The following is a 14030-nucleotide window of genomic DNA, read 5'->3' on the forward strand; positions in this document are numbered from 1 at the left end:
TTCTGATTTGTCAATTTTCACATTAGCAAATCATCAGTATGCACTGTGTAACATTCTTAGATAGAGTTTGGAGATATAAAATTTATTTTATGTATTTGTATCTGTTGCTTAAGAAGAGCTCTGCTTTGACATGTACATTGTGTGTGTGTGTGTTTATGTACACTTCTTTCAGCTTTATTAATGAAACTGATTCCATTTATCAGAATGAAAAACAATACTAACACAGCAAAATATGGTGAAGGATCAAAAGACAAACCCAACTATGAAATATAAACAGAGATTTCTTTCTTTTCCTTTTCATTTTGAACATAAGTTTCTTACAACTCTCTAACTCTCTTCATTCTTCTCTCTACATTTTTCCCTAACAAAGGTTGCTTTATGTAGCAGCAGATTACATAGACAAGAAGAGCATTATTGCTACCTAACACAACAACTAACACATTTCTTCACTTCAAACAACATTCTTCAACTCAAGGACATACACATTCACAATTAACTTTAGATTTTATCATCTAATTTCTGGAAAAGATATCTCTAGTAAAAATCTCAAACATTCCAACAAAAGGAATACATCTTTAATTACTTACAACACTTTCGTTTCAGAGTATTTTTCTCCTCTTTTGCTGATTACTTTCACTCAGATTGGATCTTTAATGGTGCAGCAACAAAACCTATCGGTGAAAAAAAATTTCAATTCTAATTAAGGCGTCCCTTTACCCCTAATGGATGACATGTAAGTAAAGACCAAAAACAAATTTATAAATTGCAATGAAGTCAGAGCAAGAGAAGCATCAAACTAGTAATTGAGTTGGGAAGGAATAGTAAACCAATAATAAAAAGCAATGGAAATCTTATAAAAGAAAACAACTTCTATTCATGTATCCAATTTGTTAATTTTGCAGGCTTTCTTGAAGATTTTTTCTCTTCCCCCACTTAATGTATGTTAATAAAGTCATGCAGCTAATATATCTACTTATAGAATAACAATCTCCTTTGGATTTTTATTGATTCCAAATATTATATTCGTGTAATAGGTTCAGTCATTCATAATTTTTGCATTTACAGTTGGACTAGCCAATAAGCGTTAGAATGAGTATTTCAACAAATTGAGAAATAGTAAATCAATGAGTAATTGGATTGGAATTTTCAGCATAGGAATTCCACTAACCTGTAAAAGGCCATCGTAATCCTTGGGGATAATTGGGTTGAAGTCAAATACAACGGCCAGTTCGCCGAAACAAAGGACTTCAATTTTCTCCAAATCACTCGGTTGAAGTTTGTCCCAATCATTTTTAAGTCCGCTCATCAGCTATGTTAACCAAATCTGAAAACCCAACACTCATTTGACCGGCAGAAATCATCTCTTACGGAAATCTTTTGAATCTCTGCTAAGCTCATTAAGTAGTGACTTATAAGATGCATAGTCTGCCACAAGTCCTATTTCACTCTTTACTTTATGCAAGTCTTTTAAATTTCCATGCTTGCAATGACCCTCTAATAAAATGTTATAAGTTATGTCGTCTGGAACTACTCCCAAATTAAGCATAGCATCTAAAAGCATATTAGCATTTTTCATTTGACCTTGCTTGCAGAGTCCATTCATAAGCACATTATAAGTTATAACTCCTGGTACGTGGCCATCACTCTGCATCTCTTTGAGCAACTTGAACCCGGTCTTGACATCACCCTTCTTACAGTATCCATCCATGACCATAGTGTAAGTCATATCATCCGGCTTTAAACCTGCTTTCAGCATTTCCCTCAATGTTTTTTCTGCATCATTTATCTTACCTTCTTTACATAATCCTGAAATCAGGGCAGTGAATGCTACATTGTCAAGCTCAATTCCTTCCTTCAACATTACCTTCCTAATCTCCAAAGCTGATTCTAAATCTCCCTCCTTACAATAACCATCTATGAGTATGGTGTATGTGATCTTATCAGGTTTCATTCGTCTCTTATGCACCTCATCAACAAGCTTTCTTGCTTCCTCAAAATCCCCAACCTTGCAAAGGCCGTTAATGAGTGTATTATACAAAATCAAATCAGGTTTCAGGCCTTTTCTTAACATTTGCTGATAATTTTCCATGGCCAAATCAATTCTACCACTCTTGGATTGCCCCCTAATTAATGTGGTAAAAGTAACATCATTCGGTTCCAAATCTCTCTCACACATTTCGGCAAACAACTTGTTAGCATCATCTAACCTAAAATCCTTACACAAGCCATTGATCAAAACACTATAAGTAAAAACATCAGGAAAAATCCTATTCTTCTCCATAACCATCTTCAACCTAAAACTTTCTTCTAAATTCCCTAATTTACAATGGCCATTGATCAAAGTATTAAAACTGACAACAGTAGGCCGCAAACCCTTCTTTGCTATTTCATCGAAAACCATATGAGCATCTGTAATTTTACCCTCTTTACACAATCTATTAATTAAAAGATTGAAATTATATACATTTGCAGGATATCCAGAATCCAAAATCTCAAGATAAAACCTCCAAGCCACTAAAGGCGAGCTGGTTTTAATCATTCTATCAAGCAAACACTTACAACCATGGAATGGGATTTGAAAATTATGTTTCTTTATCAATCTAAAACACTGAATAGCATCTGATACGAATCCTAAATCTGTATAAGCATTCATTAGAGCATCAAGAACAGAATTTGATAAATGGGTACCTTTAGTTTCAAGAATTGAAGCAAAAATTAAGTAAGCAGAGTCTTTTCCTTTGCGAGAGACAACGAAATGAAGCAGAGATTGGGCTTGAGAATGCATTCGGCGGGCAAATAGGAAATGGACCATGGTGCAATAAGACTGAATTGTGTGGCGAAAGGTGGGGCATGACGAGAGAAAGTTGAAGAAAGAAAAGATAAACTGTGGAGAGAGAGAATTAGGGTTTTTGTTGATGAGATTGATAACATGATGAGCTTTGAGGGAAGGGAGGATTTTCTTGAGCGAGACTTGAAGTGGCTTTGATTCGCAGTTTTTAATTGCGTCGGAGATAGTTGAGAGAATCGGATCTTCATGGTAAGAAGGAGTCGGCGGCGGCGGAGAGTACCAGGTGGAGAAGAAGGAGGAGGTTTTATATGAAGAAGAAAACAGGCTCTGGGTTTTCTGGAGTTTGAATGCAGCCATTTCTACTGCACTCTGTTTAAACAAATTGATCAACAAGGTCCTCTAAACGGCTAAAAATATTTGAAAATCTATTAATTGAAAGTACTGTTTCTATAACATAATAGCGAAATTGGCATAATAACAGTGTTAAAAAAAAAAAAGAGAAAAAAGGAAAGAACAATGTTGCAGGAAAAGCTTCCTCTATTTTCACAGGAAACAAACAGAAAAGGAAAACAACTTGTGAAACTATGTACAGACTATTAATTCTTTGAAAAGGAAAAACATTATTGAGAACCATTAACCCATTCTTCCCATGAATTCTGATTTTAAACCACCACATCCACCAAGATTGGAAATGGGAAAACCCCGTTATTTTCAATCCAATAAATAATCTCATGGCTTTGCGTTTAATTAAAGATTCTTGAACAGCAATTGCTTCTCATCATGCATTTCTCCTTGGACCTTTATATGGTACCTTGCAAAATTCACCATTCTTTACTTTTCTTTCAGCACAAAAGGTTGCATTGGAACTGACATATTTGTACATTTAAACATAAGATCACTCTCTATAAAATTGACATGGACATGAAAAGTCCTCATTCACATTCTGAAATTTAAACCCAGCTGTAATTTCTGCTGATACAATACAATGCTATTGATATAGCTAATATAGAAACTTTCAAGGATACTTCACTCAAAACAGGTGCTAGAATAAAAACTAAAGCTATAGAATAAAAGACATTAAGAAATGAAAGACAGTGTTATTATCATTTTTTTTCCCCAAAACCACACTTCAGGCTTTCTGATCCAGGTGATACTCTTCCGCACTCTTCTGCCTCTCTCAAACAACCCATTACTAACCCTTCTCTGAAAAGAATAGTTGTGCCGCCAAAACCATTATTTTTTGTCAACATAAGAACATAATATCTCTCGCAACTAAAGCTATTGTTTTCTTTCTTTTTTTTTTTTTTCAACACAAGCACTTAACATCTCTCTAAATAGTAGTATGTACAGAGCTGCAAAACACGCTACAAAAATTAGCATAATGTGTCTGCCAAAGCTATTGTTTTTTGCCAACTCAAGAACTTATTCCCTCTCTAAATAGTATGTACGCTGTTGCAAAATATGCCACAAAATAAGCATAATATGTTTAATCCTCGGTAGAAAGCTTTTGCTTCTTCCAGGCGCATGCAGCTTCCAGGATCCTCAGATTTGGCGCTTGAGTTTCTTCTGGGAATATGTAATCTATATATTCCTCCAACCTGCCAGCAGTTACTTGGTTAGCCAACTGCTATCAAAGATAACAAAGAAGCTCATGAAATTGAACAGCACCTCAAAGAAAATTTATTGTGGAACAAGTGAAACGACAGGAAGATATGGGGAAAATAACATCAATTGCAGTGTGATTTTTTTCAAACTATATTAGATCAGGCATAGGACTATATTTGAACTAACTCGTAAGTGACTTACCCAGCCACACCATCTTCTGAAGCAATAGGCCTCCTCTTTTTGAGTTTCTTAGGCAGCTTAGGCTGGACTAAGCTAACATCACCTAACTCCCCAAAACTGGTCTCCATGTGCAACCATTCTTCCAAAAGCATTGCACGTTCCTCCTTTAATTCAGGTGCTGATGTTCTGAAGTAGTTAATGGCTTTCTCAAATACCCCTAATGAGAAAAATGAAATGTAAGATCTCTAATGACCAAATAATTTACCCAGAAACCAACTAGAAAGATAAAACAGATGAGGAGAGCTTACTTCTTGCATTTTGAATACACTCTTTCTTCTGTTCTTCCAAAGAATCTGCACTGTCAACAACCTCATCCATGGCAGATGCTTCAAATTTAGCATAACTAACCCAGACCTTCAAATGCTTTGTCAGGTCCAATAGTCTCTCATAAAGTCGTCGAGTTCTGTCATATTCACCTTCGGAGATCTCGAAATCAATAAATGCCTGTGGTTAAATGAAAAGAAATGTCACACTTTCAGAATGAAAGTTTATTCTAAATGAAGAATGGAAAAGTTTTCACTTTTTGTGCCTAGTCCTAGACTGGGTATAGGTTGGTAAAATGGTCCTCCACTGCTGCAGCACACGACAATAATGTCATACATGATACCTTGATCAGATTCAGGCATGGCAATTTATCAAAAATCAAGAAAGAGCATGATAATGCAGATAAGCTAGTAATTCCTTGAGAAATAGTAAATTACTTGTTCTGGGTAGGCCACATTACTTAAAAAGAAATAGCCATATAAATGTAATAACTGGTAAATTATAAATACCTGATCCTGGATAAACTGCAGTACAAACAAGGGGAATAGCCATATTTATTCAAAATTAATGCAATGTGTATGTTGGTTAGGGTTTGGGAAAAGGGATGCGTGTGGGTAGTGAGCTGTGATGGGAACCATAATGATAATACCTATATCAGTACTTTTCAGCCAGTTTCAGTCTACAAAATAAACAACACCACAAAATACAAGTTATAGATGGTCTTAATACACCCATACCTCGTACAATAAGAAAAAAAGGGGGGTTGGGGACAGAATGTTAACACACTGACAACCACAGACACAACACTAGGGAAAAAGGAAAAATAAATAAGTGGAGGATGAGGATGGATGATTTACTAGTGCTTTCTTAATTTTTTTTCTGAGGAAGGTTGCAAGTGAAAGTGAGAACAGCACTATAGGCAACTACATTCATACATGACTAATATTGATGTTGCAAAGAAAAATATATGCACACCCCAGCAACAATTTGAACACAGACACGCGCATATATGTATGATACACGGAAACTCTCAGCCATGGGCATTTCCGCATGTCTGTTTCTCGTATAAAATACTGTTTCCCCATGTAAAATTATACTTAGATTGTCATTTTCTTGTATCGTTTTCACATTTCCACGTTTCCATTTTCATGCAACATATATATATTGAGTATTAAAGCTATAATCACTAGGATAAACCAAGAATCAATAAAAAGCATAGTATAACACAGTTCAAATCTGACAGCCAACATACAACATTGGTAAACAGACAGATGCTTGGGCATTTTTAGTAAGAGGAATCATATGCAATTACCTTCCACAACAATTCTGGCATGTCCAAGGCTAGCTGTGCTATAGCAAGTTCAAAAACTGCTCGTGCTCGTTCAGTTTCAGCCAGCGATCTCTCCAGTTCTGCATATTTGCTCCAAGCATAACAATTTTCTGGTGACCATTCTAAATATTTCTCATAAAGCTTCCGGCAACGATCGATATTACCAAGTTGCAGCTCTATTTCGATATATTTCTTAAAGATCTGTTAGTTGTCAAGCCAAATAGTGGAACTGAGAACAGAACCATACATTCCAATATAAATAATCAACACTGTAGTAGTAATCCAAATTTTACCTTGTCTTTGGGAGCTTTGCCAATGGCATTGCCTAAAATTTGTCGAGCACCAGCAAGATTCAGCTGTCGAATTTCAAATTGGGCAGCTAGAAGCCAAATCTTTGCCAATGAATACTTCTTATGAGGAATAAGGCTCAGGCATTCCCTAAAAATATATACCGTGAATCAGAAGACCTACAATGTCTTGGGATCTATCTATCCATGAATTACATTATTAAACAAATAAATGTAAAACTATATCCATGGGAGAGCATTGAGGGCACAACCAAGAGAAGGAGACAAGAAGAAAGAAGAACCCCATAAAACAAATCAAATTGAATAAGCAACATAAGTGTAACTGTATGCAAAATCTAGCAACTAAAATAGAATTCCATTTCTTTAAATTTCCACTATATATGAAAGAAATCAATAATGGACATTTTAACCAATACTTAAACTCTCTTTCCTTTTGCCAAACGTGACTTTAAAAATAAAATCCATCCAAGTGTTACCTCTACTGCCTCTCGATGAAACTTGGTGCTACATAGACAATTGCTGCAAAGCCCAATTTTTAATGAAGTTCTCTCTTGCTACTTTTCTAGGAAATCAAACTAGTATTGCTGGCAGCACAAATCTTGCTTCTCATAACCCACTCATATAAACATTCCAAGACAGATGATGTCAGAGGTTCATTATTTACCTAACAAGAGGGATTTAATCCATTATGATCTAATCCCCAAGCAAGAGACACAAGAGAATACAACATCAACCTCTGCTAAATGTATACTTTTTACACCACTAGAAAGTTATCTATGTTTGACCACTTGAGATGAAATATGAAAAATAATATCCCATATATAAAGATATTAAATTTGACAAGTTACAAATCTTACAGTTTCTGAAACTTCAATAAAAATTGTTAAACTATTTGGGTCATTCTCACTTACCACAGGAGCTCTCATGTTATGGTCCCCCAACAGACTGATAACAGATTATTAAAACAAATTTGATGCAACCAATGTCTCGTATACAAGTATTAATCTTCCATATTCAACCAGAAAACTATGGGAACTCAGAGATAAAGAAAGACATGGCTGTAGAACTTCCAAGACTAAAATTCATATTAATAATAATGTTATGTTAAACAAGGTAAAAAACATTGTTGCTGCATACTGATTACAAATTAAAAAAGTTATAAGAAATTGATTGTTGGACCTAGGAAATCAGTGGACTTATCTCTGCGCTAGGGACAGTAAGCCCACTGTAATATTGTCAAATGTAATGAAGGTTGAACAGGGTTTTGCAAAAGCACTTGCTAAGAACAATTCACTTGTACATATAACAAGTCAACAGCTTCATCTACTTGAATCAAAAGGTTAACTAACATATTCAAAACAGCATAGCAGGTATACCTATAAACATCCCGTGTTCTCTCAATGTCTCATGCATCTAGTTCTTCATAGAGAGCATAGTTGATCCTGAATTGCATAAAACAAAGAAACCATCAATACTTAACCACATCAACTTTTAGAGTTAACAAGACACAAATGTTAAATTCCACATTGCAACTCAAAAACTTACCACAAGTATATGTATCTCTGCCAGTATTTCTTCTCCTCAGCTGGTGGCACATTTGCAATTGCACGATCATAAACCTCCCTGATCCTCTCCTTATTTCCAAGGCTCTCCTCCAATCTAATATAATCAAACCATGAATCATAGTTCAATGGATTCTTCCTCACTTCATCTTCTTACTGAAATCTCCTCTTACCCACTATTGCATCTTCGATTCCTTCTTTATCCCCATATTGCTTCTCAAATGCCACAAATTTCCTATACAAATCCTCTGCCTTTCCTTTTGGAATATGATCCAAAGCAAACTTATAGATACACCTTGCACACCGCTCCTCAAACTCAGCAAAAGCCACAAACAACTGCTCTGCCTCCTCATCATCAGCCAATTTCTCAACTGCCCTTTCATACACATTCCTAGCTCTCGGAACTTCCCTATTCTTCATCTCAAACTTGGCGTATCTAATCCATGCACTGACTTTTGGATGACACTGAACAAAACGTTCAAAAATCCCTCTTGCACGTTCAATTTCATTATACCTAAGCTCAAATTTGATATAAGAAAGCCATCCTTGTTGGTCCGGCATCCAACCCATCCATCTTTCAAAAATCTGCCTCGCGCCAGCGACATTGCCAAGCATCTCCTCCATGTGAATGTACTTGTACCATAGTTGATCCACACGAGGGAGGAGTGTAACAGCCCGTTCCCAAACCGAGCGAGCTCGATTGAATTCCTTCTGTGAGTCCTCCCACTGAGCGTATTTTATCCATACACTGATATTCCATCGAACTCGTCTAATTAGGTCTTCGAATTCCTTTCTCTTGCGGAGGCGATAATCAGCAAGTTCGGTTGAGTCTGTGATTTTCTGCTTTGGAGGCCGGATTTCAGATTCCTGGCGTTCTCGTGCCTCACGTAGAATTTGCTCGGCGGTGATTTGAATAGGTGCGGGGGTTTTATTGTTGACCCGCGTAGGCCGAGGAAGCTTCACCTCGGTGTCTTTTCGGGTCAGGTAACCAAGAGATGGATCGGCGTCCTTAGTGGAAGACATGATTGCCAGCGACTGATTGGAAGAGAGATTTCGTGTTTTCTGTTAAGCGAAGAGACGGATTATTGATTAAAAGGATTTCTAAGAAAGATGAATTTGCTAGAGAGAGAACAAAACTCAAAATGACTATATAATTGTCGCTGGTCAGAGATTGGGTTGGTGGTGGAACAGCGGTGGAAATTTGGAATAGAACCGTCTGTTGGGGCCTGATCAGGCAGTGTACCACGGCAACCAGGGCTGCAAACGACCGATTAAAATAGTAATAATAACAGGTGTCACTCTAATCATGTATCAGATCATGTATCAGGCATGAACAAAATATGTAGATTTCTTATTTCAATGAATTGTGATTTGTTATACAATATAACAAACTATTTATATTAAATTCAATAGATCCTGATCCTTTGGAAATATGGATTTAGAATAATTAATCTAAATAAGCATAAAGATTTAGATGATCTAAACCAACTAAGGATAAGACTAATAAATCTTAACAACTTAAGGATTTGGATTAACTAATCCAAATGCATTAAAAACTAACTAAATCTAAACAAATCAAGGATAAAATCCAATGGGGCCGAGTTATAGGAGGCTCAACCCATATAACTCAAAATAAGCATAATTAGACTAACTAATCTCGCTAGAGGCAAACCCTAGCACGGCTTGGGCGTGCCAATTCGCACTGGCGTGCTTCATGGTGGTTGTTTGCCTTCGCAAGTCAGACTCTGGCACGACTTGGGCATGCTATTTGGCACGGGCGTGTTTCATGTTACATGATCTTCCTCTGCAAGTCAGACTCTAGCACGGCCTGGGCGTGCTAATCTAGCACGGTCTGGGTGTGACATATGCTAGAATTTCAGATTCCATCTCAGCATGTGCTTCCATCAATGTGAGAAACTTAGGTGTGCCTTTAAGTTCTTCATAGCACTTGTTGAAAACAAGGTCATGGAGCTCTTGTGTAACTTGTTCCTAGATATATAAAGACATGGTTGCTCTATATTTCTTTACACGACTCCTTATAATTGGTCCACTAGGAAGTACTAATGGATTTCCCATGTTGTGCTTTTGAACCCCTTGGATGATTGATGGTGGATCCGTATCATCCCCCCTTCTTTAAAAAGATTTGTCCTCAAATCTGCATCCATGTCAAAGAGAGATAAATCACTAATATTGAAAGTAACGGAAACACCATACTCACCTAGTAAGTCTATCTTGTAGGTGTTGTCATTAACTAATCTCGCTAGAGGCAGACCCTAGCACGGCTTGGGCGTGCCAATTCGCACGGACGTGCTTCATGGTGGTTGTTTGCCTTCGCAAGTCAGACTCTGGCACGGCTTGGGCGTGCTATTTGGCACGGGCGTGTTTTATGTTACATGATCTTCCTCTGCAAGTCAGACTCTAGCACGGCCTGGGCGTGCTAATCTAGCACGGTCTGGGTGTGACATATGCTGAAATTTCAGATTCCATCTCAGCATGTGCTTCCATCAATGTGAGAAACTTAGGTGTGCCTTTAAGTTCTTCATAGCACTTGTTGAAAGCAAGGTCATGGAGCTCTTGTGTAACTTGTTCCTGGATATATAAAGACATGGTTGCTCCATATTTCTTTACACGACTCCTTGTAATTGGTCCACTAGGAAGTACCAATGGATTTCCCATGTTGTGCTCTTGAACCCCTTGGATGATTGATGGTGGATCCGTATCATCCCCCCTTCTTTAAAAAGATTTGTCCTCAAATCTGCATCCATATCAAAGAGAGATAAATCACTAATATTGAAAGTAACGGAAACACCATACTCACCTGGTAAGTCTATCTTGTAGGTGTTGTCATTAACGTGCTCCAAGACTTGGAATGGTCCATCTCCACGTTTATCAAACTTGATCTTCCTTTGGTTGGGAAACTTTTCCTTGCGAAAATGTACCCAAACCCAATCACCTGGCACAAATATTATCTTCTTCCTTCTCTTGGTCACACGGTCAGCATATTGTTTGTTCCTCCTTTTTATGTCTCTATGAACTTTAGCCTTAGCATGCATTTCCTTGACCAAAGCGGCCTTCTTTTCGCCATTAGAAAACTCCTGCAACAAAGAAACAATAGTAGATGGCAAAGTAGAAGAGTCAATGTTAGGCAAATTAAGCAAAAACTCTTTTAACCGAATCATCAAGACTGGTCTACCCTCACTAACACTGCTTCGTTCCTTTCCCTCTCTCCAATAAAGAGTTTGTTTCTTTCTCTCCTCTTTTGGTGTTTCATTCTCTAACGGGTCATTATTTTGTTTTGTTTATTCTGTGGCCTCTTTCTCCTCTTTTTCTTCACTCTTTTCACACTTTAGCTCTCTTGATTTCGAAGCCTCACTCCCATTTTCCTTCAAAGTTGAGGCCACTTTCTCAGGTAGGTTCTTTTGATCATCATATACTTCAAATTCTTGTAAAGGATCAACAAACACACTTGGCAAAGATGGGTTAGGATCATTGACGGTCAAACAAACTTCTTTGCACAAAGGTATATATATAGGTTGAATTTGTTTTTCCTTTTCTTCTCCCTCTTTCTTTTTATTTGCACTCTGTATATTCTCACTCATTTTATTTTCACTCTTTTTTTCTTTATTGACAGCCTCAAAACTCATATTTTGTTTTCTACATTAGTCTTCATACACTTCTTTTGAGAAAAATGATCTTGGACAGGTTATCCACCCGTCCTTTCTGAATGAATATCTATTGAGGTAATCTACGTTCTTCCTCCTTGCACCCTTCCTAACTTATTGTTCAAATCCCTAAAGTGATGAGTAGGGATAAATTTTTAGTCCATCAACTCCTTCATGATCTCCGATGGTGGTACAGGTCGCATTCCTTTTCTTTTTCTGTTTAATAGCAATTGTTCCCACCAAAACATAGCATAACCCTTGAACTCAATAGCTGCAAGGTGAGATTTCTTCTCTTCAGAATAGTTATGGTATTCAAAGATTTGTTCTACCTTTCTTTCCCATTCAAGGTATTCTTCAGCGTTGTTACGATAAAATTCTGGAATCCTCATCTTGATGGAGTCGAAGTGCCTATCAACCTTACTAACATCAGTGTTTTTAGCCTCCTCTTCATCATGGGCTTGAAATCTAGGGGTACGTGGATGAGCTCTTGTTGCATTAGAGCTTCGGGTTGCTTTTATTTCTTGTAACTCCTCCCTCATATCTTGAAATAAATTGTTGAAGGTTCTAAACTGTCCTTGGATTGATTCCATGAAAAGTTTCAATTGAGGATCTTTAATTTGATTTCCATCCCCATTACCATCTTCAGACTTGCTTAAACTCATTGTTAAGAAAGAAACAGAAAAAAAAAACAAGAATAGACTGAGTTAATAATAAACACTCCCTCACGTGTTTACACTCTTTAATCACTCATTGCAATTCCTCCAATTGTACTTTAGAATCTCAGGTCAACCAATCAACTCAAAAGCACGTTTAGAAACAAGGAATAAAACTTAACAATAAAAGTAAGCACAAATTCTAGAAAGAAGACTCAAAACGTAATGGATAGCAGCATAAGAACAATACAATGTACTACTTAATTATCAATTAGAGTGTAGTAAACAAGCAAACACACCCTAACAATGTATAGAAGCAAAAGAAAAGCTCAAAACAAGAATAAAGAAACTAGAGTTTAAAAGACAATTTCTGGATATAATGTATGAATTTAGTTTACTACAAAGCAAACCAAATATGGACCTAGTTAATTCTACCCCAAACAAAGTAAGCAATCAAAGAAAATCCAAAAATTCAAAAAAATTTTTTTTTTATAAGGTCAAAACCGAGCATGGGCGTGCGTGTATAGCTTGGTCTGACAATTGAGAGTCAGAGCCTAGCACGGGTGTGCTTGTTGTGAAGCATGTGCGTGCTGACTTGTATCCTCCCTTATCCTTTCAATATAACCCAATTTAGTTAGGATTAGATTTTGACAAGGATTATAGTGGATAAACTAAATCTCAAAAAGATATGGACAAATAATTCTTGTTACTTTATCCACAAAGTAGTTAAGATTAGATTTTATCAAAGATTATAATGGATAAACTGAATCTCCACAAAATAATGTCAAAATCCCTATGAATTAGGATCAAATCCTTATGAATTAGGAACAAAATCCCTATGAATTAGGAACAAAATCCACTCAAAACAATCAAGCTTTAATGGTGGACGAATTTTTTTTCTTCCTTTTTTTTTTTAAACAGATCTAATTAGCAAGATCTAAGATCACAACTTCCAGATTTTTTTTTTTTTAACGAAACAAGAACAAGATTAAGAAAGCACAATGACGCAAACTCAGAATTAAAACTAAACAAAACAATAAGAAAAACACAGGAATTTAAGAAAACAAGAAAAATCACAAACCCTAGAACTAAGATAAATAAGAATTTACCTCAATCTTTAGCTCTGATACCAAACTGACGCAGAACCCTATGAAAATTAATTCCAAGAACTCTATGACAAGATTTGGAATAGATCAAATATCAAACTAAACTCCCCTCTATGGAACCCAAAGCTTAAAGAAGCAAGAACACCAATAATAGAGTAAAAAAATAAGATAAACGCTACAGATAAATTGATAAATTTACCTTGATTCTTGATGCAATTAGAGGAAATCTCACAATCACTCTAATCAATGGAACACGTCTAAGCATAAACAAAATCTGTAGATTTCTTATTTCAATGAATTGTGTTTTGTTGTACAATATAACAAGCTATTTATACTAAATCCAAGAGGTCCTGATCCTTAAAGGATTTAAAATAATTAATCTAAATCAGCTAAGGATAAGGATTTAGGTAATCTAAACCAATTAAGGATAAGACTAACAAAATCTTAACAACTTAAGGATTTGGATTAACTAATCCAAATCCATTAAAAACTAACTAAATCTAAACAAATCA

General features: G+C 36.3%; 2 protein-coding genes across 5 annotated transcripts; both read right to left on the bottom strand.

Moving 5' to 3' along the window:
* Window positions 1-263: 263 nt before the first annotated feature.
* Window positions 264-3546, bottom strand: LOC105645436 (Pentatricopeptide repeat (PPR) superfamily protein). Its single transcript, XM_089720334.1, has 2 exons — window positions 1169-3546; window positions 264-671 (listed from the first exon to the last, which is right to left on the bottom strand). Exon 1 carries the CDS (start codon window positions 3143-3145, stop codon window positions 1358-1360), a length of 1788 nt encoding a protein of 595 aa, XP_089576460.1. The 5' UTR covers window positions 3146-3546; the 3' UTR covers window positions 264-671; window positions 1169-1357.
* Window positions 3547-3698: 152 nt separating this feature from the next.
* Window positions 3699-9457, bottom strand: LOC105645435 (uncharacterized). Of its 4 annotated transcripts, XR_016320488.1 has the most exons (7): window positions 8081-9457; window positions 7912-7977; window positions 6521-6665; window positions 6210-6428; window positions 4882-5077; window positions 4595-4790; window positions 3699-4386 (listed from the first exon to the last, which is right to left on the bottom strand). XR_016320488.1 is itself a non-coding variant. In XM_089720333.1 (5 exons), exons 2-5 carry the CDS (start codon window positions 6228-6230, stop codon window positions 4275-4277), a joined length of 525 nt encoding a protein of 174 aa, XP_089576459.1. In that variant the 5' UTR covers window positions 6231-6428; window positions 6521-6665; the 3' UTR covers window positions 3699-4274. The 4 variants fall into 4 exon arrangements, 1 of the variants encoding a protein (XP_089576459.1); XM_089720333.1 differs by lacking the exons at window positions 7912-7977; window positions 8081-9457; XR_016320489.1 differs by lacking the exons at window positions 3699-4386; window positions 4595-4790; window positions 4882-5077; window positions 6210-6428; window positions 6521-6665 and adding an exon at window positions 6688-7199.
* Between the last annotated feature and the right edge of the window lie 4573 nt (window positions 9458-14030).

This window comes from Jatropha curcas, chromosome 4 (genome assembly GCF_041381405.1).
Source record: "Jatropha curcas cultivar XTBG-Jc1 chromosome 4, XTBG_Jcur_1.0, whole genome shotgun sequence".
Taxonomy (NCBI): domain Eukaryota; kingdom Viridiplantae; phylum Streptophyta; class Magnoliopsida; order Malpighiales; family Euphorbiaceae; genus Jatropha; species Jatropha curcas.

What these genes read in the sequence shown, in the direction of transcription:
- LOC105645436 (XM_089720334.1), bottom strand. Translation starts at nt 3,145, where the DNA reads ATGGCTGCATTCAAACTCCAGAAAACCCAGAGCCTGTTTTCTTCTTCA.
- LOC105645435 (XM_089720333.1), bottom strand. Translation starts at nt 6,230, where the DNA reads ATGCCAGAATTGTTGTGGAAG. An exon ending in TGCCAGAATTGTTGTGGAAG is followed by an intron (nt 5,078 to 6,209) that starts GTAATTGCATAT and finishes ATTTAACCACAG; the next exon opens with GCATTTATTGATTTCGAGAT. An exon ending in GTGTATTCAAAATGCAAGAA is followed by an intron (nt 4,791 to 4,881) that starts GTAAGCTCTCCT and finishes TTTTCTCATTAG; the next exon opens with GGGTATTTGAGAAAGCCATT.